Consider the following 9,421-nt stretch of genomic DNA (forward strand, 5'->3'; position numbering starts at 1 on the left):
TCGAGGAAGCTCTGAACCATGTCGAGGAACAAGCTGATGAAGACAGGAGGTGCCTCAACTCTCCTTATATCTGCCTCGTTCACGTGATTAGTTGTGGTTCAAAGGTTTCAATCTCTTTTCTCCACTTCTCTTCCAGATCTCCATCAAAGAAAATTTTGTTTTGCTCAGAGAAGTTGAAAGGCCTGCGTTTGTTTTGCTTTGCTTTGCTTTGCTTTGCTTTCAGTTCAGTGTTTTTCATTGACCTTTTTCTTTATTTAGTTGTTATTTAAGTGTGTTTTCTTAGCTGTTTCCCATTTCGTCGTCTCATGTTTCCTGTGTATTGTTGTCTTTTCCACGTTTCAATAAAGCAGGCGTTTTAGTTGACTCAAAAAAGACTATACTACGATCACTATATATATATATATATTTGTATAATTTGACTTTATAATTTAATTTATTATTTATGATTGTTTTGGTATAATTTATTTTTATTTAAATTAGTAGTTTAGTTCAAATTAGCTATTTAGTATTATATCAATTCGAATACCCGATACTCATATTTAATCCAATTAAATTAAATTAAATAAAGGTTACTATCATACTAGAGTATTTATCCTAAAACTTTGTTAATGTTTAAAATTGTAAGGAACAATGTTAAAATGTTTGCATGGTGAACACAGAACTTTATTAGGTGACATGGATTTCATAATGAGCAAAAGAATTCCATAAGGCTATTGGCTTTTCTTTTATTCTAGATGATCATGTGGCCTTATTGACATAAATATGGCAGCATATTGTAGCAATCGTCGGTCACTGCTGTTTCCGTTTTCGGCGACAGAAACCATCGGACCTCCAGTCCTCCTCCTGTAACGCCACCAACCGAGTTGTATATTCACGGCTGCCCACGTTCGCCAGTTGGATGAGTAGTATCTGGCTGTTCTCTTAAGCCTCTCGTTGGCAAACTTGTACCTGAAGTGATCCGTGATGTATTTGAGATTGTTTGCCTCGAGACCGAACGCTTCAATCGACTCTATGCATACGAATGTTGCGGACGAGGCAGGAAGACGATCCATAAATGGTCTGCGAAGACACCATGACAACAACTCATCACCCAGGAATCCTCCCGGCTCGATAAAACTGGTGGCGACAATGCCTTTGCTGAGGCTTTGGTTACGTCTTATTCGTCCTTGAACAATAAACACCATTCTCTGCACTGGATCTCCTTCTCTGATTAACTGTTTCGTGTGAATAATTTACAAGTTTAACAATTTTGAATAGCGTGTTTAACAAGGTAGGTTCTAATTTAAACTTCATAAGCGAACCTTTTCATCTTTAGAGAATACGAGTGGCTTAACTCGATCACAGATGTTATCGAGAATAAGATCATCCAAGTTTTGGAACAAAGGAACCTGCAATGAATGAGTTTCGAATCGAATCAATGTCGCGAAGACCTATCTGAGGGCCGAGTTACAATGCAATATTAAAGTTTCAATTATGTTGGTACCTTCTTGATAAGGTCAAGGCAAAGGTAGCGCTTAATGTCTCTCCGGAGACCTTCGGGTAAGTCTTTGATCAGTTCCATTTCGTCTTCTCCACCCGATATTGTCCATTTTTGACGTTCAAAGTGGCGGACTCGCTGTCTCAAACGCGACTGTAACTGCCTGCGTTTCATCCACCATTCCATGTCTCGACATCTTAGCTGCATTTTTCTCTTTTTGGCCATTACAGCATGCAAGAAAACCTTGATAAAAATAAATGTAGGATCCAATTGTCAGCTAACTTGGCTATGGAAAGTTGAACAATGTTCAACAATCGGTAAAAAATAACTTAGTCCTCACTAGGGTGATAACAGTTTAGTTTCGATTTTGAAAAAAAAAAAAAGCGAGTAATATGCAAAAATATCCGAATCCGAACAAATCATTTCACACCTGGATGTTTCCAATCAGTAAAGTGAAGAGCATCAGTCCAGCAAGCACAATGAAGATACTGAACACCACTTCTAACCAGTGACTTGTTGGTTCAAGATCATTTCCAAAGGTGCTGCAAATGGAAGCACGGTGTGACTATCGAATATAGGTATGCGTCTAACGCACTAGAGACGAAGCTAACAATTTCGTGTTCGAGCCAAGAATGAATTATAACTTGAAATGTGATTTACCTGAGAGTCATTAATCCCCAAAATATTGGATAAAGGATCTTAACAGAGAAAGAGTTGCTAGAAACAACAGGGAGAGCCAACTGATAAATCCCATAATCGAATGGTCCATGAACCTCTAAACATAAAGGTTTCCCCACAACTTTGGTCGAGTTACCACCGCAAAAATTTCCGACCGTTTCAGCCAGAAATAAAAACTGGTAGCACACCTCCTTCGAGCACGACAATGAAAGGTTGCACTGAGCGTTTCTCGCGCATTGTTGCCTGAGACACGAGGCAACCCGCTGTATCGCAAGGACATACCAGCACCCTCCAGCAACCTGGGCAAAGAAAAAGGAATAATAAGAGCAAACGTTTCTTGTAACGATCGAGCTCTGAGGCACGCTTAAGACGATGCTAGAGCTCGGTCGTTAAAACGTGTCTGCGAAAATGCACAGCTCATAGGTAAGACTTACATGAGAAGCAATGAAGTAGGCAATGAGGTTAAGGCCAAAGCCCCACCAAATGGTGCCAAAGATGTAACCAGTGACCTTTTGCATCCTTCTCATTAAGCAAATGCTGTGGTAAACCTTTGGGAGGAATTGGAACAAGAAGATTAACAACATTATGGTCATTATAAGCTTGATTTTCTCTTCCCTTATTAATTTTGGTACAACTAACCAAAATACGGCCTGCAAAAAAAAATTACAGACTGATGACATTATCCGTTTTGACTCGAAAATGTCCATTTTTTTAAAGGAAAAAAAACGATTGTTATGATGTTATGTTGCAAGCATTGGAATCATTCACAAAAATGATGTTATGATGATAGAATTATATTTTAAAATTAAAGACAATGAGGGTTTTGTAATTATAAAACAGAAGACACGCAATCAGGAAGACAAAAAATCCAACAAGATTGTTTGTAATGATGCAAGATGAACAACACATCCGATTTCTATGAAGCAACCGAAGTAATTGTCAACAATCTCATTATCCAATAGGGAAAAGAAAGGCCTACTAGCTTTATGTTCATTATGGAAACCCCATACGAGAGAGAGAGAGAGTTAAAGACCAAACACATTATCTATTTGTGGGGTTTAATCATTGTATTATTTAAGATTTAAAGGTTAGTATTTGTTCAAAATCTTTTTTGATCATTCATTGATAACGTGTATATATCCTACAAACACAATTATTTACTTTACCATTGAAGTCACTTGATTAATTATAATTTTATTTTTTAACCATCGTTAACACAATAAAATAGTAATCCATTAAATCATATTAATTATATTTTTTTTTATAAAAAACGTATTAATTTAACTACACAGAATACGACTTAAACCTAGGATGAACTATGATTATTTGGCACGCTACGGTGGAGAGAGAGTAGTAATTTTGCCCAACTCAATCAAAGGTGCAAAAATCCAAAATTTCGACCATCTTTTGCATGATTTAATTGCACATGTCCTTGACAGTAATGTTTCTTTCCTGCCCACCAAAAAAAACTTAACAGAGTTTTTTTGTCCAATATACATTTTAATTCAGATGATACTGAAAAACTACATAGTTTAAATTAGTTCAAATAAGATATTTAGTTATTTACTCTAAGTATCAATTTGTATTAAGAAATTAAATTCAAATAACTAATTGAACTAAAAAAAATTAAGTACTAAATTAAATCTAAAAATAAAGTTTTAAGTATTAAATTAAATGGTAAACTACGCATTTAGTTACCCAACTACTACTTTGATTATATTTCAGTCACCCGTCGTTAAAAAATTAGCGATGATGTTAACGTGTCATCATAAGGTAATGTCACGTTATAATTGAAAAATAAAAAAATTATCATATCAATAATTTTGTTTATTTTTTAATAACAAGTGATCAAAAAAATAGTTGAATGACTAAAACGAAAGTAAAGTGAGAGTTGGGTGACTAAATACGGAATTTAGCCTTACTGAAACTAAACAAAATTTTACCATCAAATTAAACCTTGAAACCGAATCAAGTAAAATATAAAAATATATATTTATATTTGAATTTTTGTAAACAAAATAAAATTATAAAATTTTTAGGTCAAAATGTTAAAAATTGAAAAAGTTTATGCGTAAGCCCTAAATTCAAATTTACCGATCAGTATATAAAAAATTAATATAAGAAATAAAAACAAAAAGGGTACTAAAAAGGTGACCTGAGGAACTGGCAGAATGACGAAGGCATCAAACCAGAAACCTTTGAGGGAACGAAGATAATGAGAGGCGATGGCACGTGCATCCCACACGAGTTTACCGCAACCCACGACGAGCGACTCCCTCGACACGTACGCCAGCCTGAACTGAAGCCATAGATGGACCAAATGCACCGCGTCCACACACGTGCGAAGCACGGTTACAATGGCGGCCAACCCGCCATCCATATACAGACACGGCGAGCCGCCTCTGCCTATCGACAAAGCATAAAAGAACAAAGGATCAACGGCTAAAGCCATTCCACGTGCCAATAGGAAAAACCGGTTCCAGTTTTGCACCCGCTTCATTCTCGGATCAAGAACCCGTCCAAACGGGCCGTAACGTCTTCGGGTACTGGTGGCGGCTTGTTGAGCCTTCTTCTGACCCGGCCTCGTACGAGCCTGAATGGGAACGAGGGAGGTGCCGGCGGAGGCTTCCCATTCGGGCGGGTGAGCTTGGTCGCAGCTGGTGGAGTGGAAAACTGGAACACCGACTTGAGTGCAAGCGTAGCATCCTGTAGTGTAGGAAATTGGGTTTTCTTCGTTGATGTCACCGCCGCCGCCGTTAGAATTTTCTGGGATTGTGTTCCGTTGCTGACAAAGTCCAAACCACCTGTTACAACAATATTAAAAAAGAATAACGGAGTTATAATAGAATGAAACCATTATATATTCATTGGTCATTGGTTCGAAAGGAAATAGAATGGAAGAGAGTGCAACCTTGAGAGGGAGAAGTTGGACAGAGAAGGCATGGTGAGAAAAGTGGAACCATGGGAGAGAAAAGGATTTAGAGAAGGAAAATGATCGATCAAACAAAGAAAGAGTGGGGTTGTTTAAGATGGGGGAAACCATGGGATTATATGATCTGGAGCTATTAATAATCAGATAAATAATCATCAACCACTACCATAAAATAATGGTTAAACTACATAAATAGTCAATGAAATATGACCAAAATTCTCTTCTCAGCATTTAAGTTTGAACAGTAATGAAACTGTCACCAACGTTATTATCTTTTTCGTCCGCCATTAACAATATATGTGGGAGTCGAAATAGATGGTCAAAGAGTGTCAACGTGGCCAGCCAACTCAATCACTCAAACATGCCACATCAATCTTTTGTTAATGGTGTAATGGTTATTAAAAATCGGGGAAGTATCCCGTTGGACAAACTAATATACGATTAAGGAAAGATACTCTCAGAAATGTTATTATTTTTTAACATTTCTGGTAAAAAATACTTAAAATATTATTATTTATATCGGAAATTTTATTATTGGGCGCTTTACCAGGTTTGTTAACATATCCGATAAACGCTACCTAAAATATTATTTTTCTACAGGAAATGTTAATATTGAGCACTTTACTGGAAATGTTAAAAAACATTAATGTTTTATGTAAAAAAAGGTTTTAGATAATTTTTTTACCAGAAATATTAAAATAATAATAACATTTCTGGTAACGTCTTTCCTTAATTGTATATTAAGGCTGTCGTACGGCAGAACTTCCCCAATTAGACATCGATTTGTTACAAAATTATAACTTTAATTATTGTTTAATTACTTTTAGAACTTTGATGCTAAAAATGAAGACTTACTCGTACTTCAATAATTATTTATATAGTTCACTCTGAATTATACTAGTATAAATATTTTATGTAAATTTTATTTTTTTCTCAAAATAATCTAAAATGATTATAAAATAATATATTTTTATAATTTTTCATAATCATTAATAATGTGTATACACCTTGTAAACACGACTATTCGAATTTATAATCTAAAAAATATAACGATCTCTTTACCTACCGATATCATTCTATAGATTCTATTTCAAATTAGAATTTATGAATTTGTCAAGTAGGAGAAGAAGCCAAAACCTAACACGGAACATGAAAGGAGTAGTCTAGATGTGCTGTGTGATCAGAGTGTGGGACGTGGTGGGTTTAGGGTTCTCATCCGTTACAGTCTAGAGCCATTGGATCCACACCTAATGTGACTCAGATGAACCACGACCACACCCTTGTCTTTGTGCAATTAAAACCTCATTAATGGACACTACACCATCCCCCAATAATACTAAACCATTTCTGTTTCTTACAACAATTAAAACCTTTTTGCATGCCAGTTTTTTACTTGTTTTATATATTCCATGCAGAGAATGTTTTTCTGCCCATTATAAGATTTAGCAGCACTTACTAACATAATTTATTAATACGAATTCTAATACTTAATCGAAACGTTAATCAGTCGGACCACACTAAAGCGAATGAATGTGGCAATTGCTCGTATATTATTTACTGAATCTCTGCTCGCTTAAATGGAAGCACAGCTGGAGAAAAGTGGTCCCAACTAATCCAAACTGCACGTGTGAGGACTAACACTATTCTTCGAGCTTCACCAAATGAATATAAATTTGTTGATATAGTTGTTATTGTACTATTAAATATAATATAAATATAAATTTAAATGTGTTTGAATACATTTAAATGTATATGTTGATGAGAGAAATGTGATTACAACAACTTTCGATTATTTATTTCTTTTGATTTAGATAAAGAGTATTGATCAATGATTTTATGAGAGGAGAAAAGAGATGATAACATAAAAAAGTATATGTCGATAAAAATCATAATTAGAGTCAAAGAAAAGTTTGAAACAATTGAAACATATAGAATTAAACTCTACCCTATTTGAAAATGTTGTCCTTGATTAGAAAGTTTTTTTTAAATACAATTCTAGAAGAAACTTGTTGTGCCTGTACAAGTCTTGTATGACATCTGAATTGTTCCTGTCTGGTGACACATATTATGTTAATGTGTCTGTTTTGTTAGTCCGTTAATGTTTTTGATGTGTATATATGTTCTAATAAAATGTTTCGTGTTTGCCCATATCTTATTTGTTTGCTTTATTTATTTAGTACATCATTTGGATTACTTTGAGTTTTTTAGTTTACTATTTCTTCTATTTTTCTCTTTTTTAGACCATCTGATTTATCTACTTAAAAGTGATTAATTAAATTAACGTCCACTTTAAACTAAGACTTTAATTTATATTAATAAATAATTTTTTTTTTAAATTTAAACTACCTATTTCTACTTTAATTTAGATTATTTTATTTATTTTTTATTTAAAAGTTTCATGAAGTTTATTTTGACTTTATATTGGTTGGTTTAGGGTTTAGATTTTAGGGTTTAAGGTTTAGGGAAATAAAAGGTTTAATACAAAATTAATACAAAAATAAGTGTCCAAATTATGCCGCGAAAAATTATTTTATTACCTAAAGAATTTTTTGTTAAAAATAGGTGCCTAATATTTTCTCCGTTACATTTTAAGGTGCCTGGGTGTTAACCTCCGTTAAGTGAAACATGTCACGTTTTGATAATTTTGAGAATATTATTTAAAAATATTATTAAAAAATAAATATATTTAAAAAATCTTTGTTTTAAATCACCTCGTCCCCCTTTCTCCCTTCTCCCTTCCTCGATGCCACCGTCACCACCAGCAGTTTCGTCGGCGTCTCACGACCTCAATCTTGACCATCAGTCACCCTGATCAATTATTGATCGTCACAAAACAGTAAGAAATCATTTGTTACCCCTCACTATCGAACCCTTCTCCAGCCAGTCGTGATTGTTGTCGCTTACATCGGTGAGAGCGTCATCTCACGCCGAGAAAAAACCCAACCTTCCCTTGGTCGAGTAGCACCGCTGTTTGTCGTGGAGGAAACTTCAAAGCTTCGATGAAAACACAACTGGGGTTATTTTGTAATTTTTAAAAAAATGGGTTCCTCTTATAAATAAATAAATTTTTTTCTTTTTATTTTAAAAATAATATTTTATTTATAAAAAATATAAAAATATAAATCTAAAAGTATAATTGAAAAAATATTAGATGCCTATTTACAGCAAAAAAAAAAACTTTTTAAACATTAATTTTTTTTCAAGATATAATTTAAACATTTATTTTTATATTAAATTAAAATAAAAGAATTATTGAAGTAATAAATAATGGAGAATTTAGTATACGGATTGAGTTACCCTTGCGATTTGATTGATAGGTTTCAATCTATTGGAGCCCCATCATCAATAATGTAATTTGTAATTTATTAAATGATGGATAAACTTTGTTGAAATATTTGCTCGGCTGAAGTAATATGTGTTGTCCAATCACTCCCGCTGTCATAAGACAAAAGGCCCAATCAGAGTAACAAAAGGCTTTCAGTTACACTTTTCCTGAAGCAGAAAATAGTAAACCCTCTTCTTCTTAATGTATCTTATAATTCTCAGTGAAGTGAGACTTCCTAAGGTCTTGCATAAATGAACTTAAATGTCGTACATAGTAAGTTATATCAGGTCGCGTGCGTGTTCTGATAAACAGCATTAGCAATTCATCATCACAACTCCACTGACATCTTTCATCCAACTCTGCAAAAGTTAATTTATGATTTTGTTCAAGGGGTGTCAAAGTTGGTTTCGCTCCCCATCTTCAATTATGATGCACTTTTAAGTCTTCAATAATTTTTTATCATTACCGGTAATCATAAGATTATCGACAAATATCAGCATGACAACCATCTTACTTCCCTCCTTTGTCTAATCAAACTTATTTATTTTATATCCAGTTTTGATGACTACTTTATTTTACTATCTCGATGTTTGTTTTAAATTATCTAATATGATCGGTTGATTATTGGGTCGAGTTAATATCGAATCAGTTGGCTTTAAGTCGAGTTAGTATCGTATCAATTGACTTCGAGTTGGGTCAATATCATATTAGTTGGTTTCGGGTAGGTCAACCATTAGATTTTCGGGTCAGTTTCCATTCGGGTCAATCTTTAGATTTTAAGATCAACTGTTATCACTCTTTGTCGTCATAACTTTTGGTGTTGCTCTTTATTACTTATAATTCAAGAATTTTATGTTAATATATATTGTCACGTCCCAAATTTAGAACTATAAGTTTTAGTTTTAATCAATCGAACCAATAATATTTAAAATCAAGAATTTATGTGAATATATATTGTCACAATCTAAATTCAAAACTAGAAGTTATTTAAACATATATAAATATGGTT

The 9,421-nt window shown here is 33.8% G+C and overlaps 1 protein-coding gene across 1 annotated transcript; it reads right to left on the bottom strand.

Annotated features, from left to right (window-relative positions):
* Positions 1 to 710: 710 nt before the first annotated feature.
* On the bottom strand, positions 711 to 5,174 carry LOC120170282 (cyclic nucleotide-gated ion channel 2-like). Its single transcript, XM_039178279.1, has 8 exons — positions 5,067 to 5,174; positions 4,311 to 4,959; positions 2,590 to 2,805; positions 2,138 to 2,454; positions 1,908 to 2,019; positions 1,484 to 1,720; positions 1,302 to 1,388; positions 711 to 1,214 (listed from the first exon to the last, which is right to left on the bottom strand). Exons 1-8 carry the CDS (start codon positions 5,096 to 5,098, stop codon positions 726 to 728), a joined length of 2,139 nt encoding a protein of 712 aa, XP_039034210.1. The 5' UTR covers positions 5,099 to 5,174; the 3' UTR covers positions 711 to 725.
* Positions 5,175 to 9,421: the final 4,247 nt, after the last annotated feature.

Source organism: Hibiscus syriacus, unplaced genomic scaffold (genome assembly GCF_006381635.1).
Source record: "Hibiscus syriacus cultivar Baekdansim isolate YM2019G1 unplaced genomic scaffold, ASM638163v2 tig00000329_pilon, whole genome shotgun sequence".
Lineage (NCBI taxonomy): Eukaryota > Viridiplantae > Streptophyta > Magnoliopsida > Malvales > Malvaceae > Hibiscus > Hibiscus syriacus.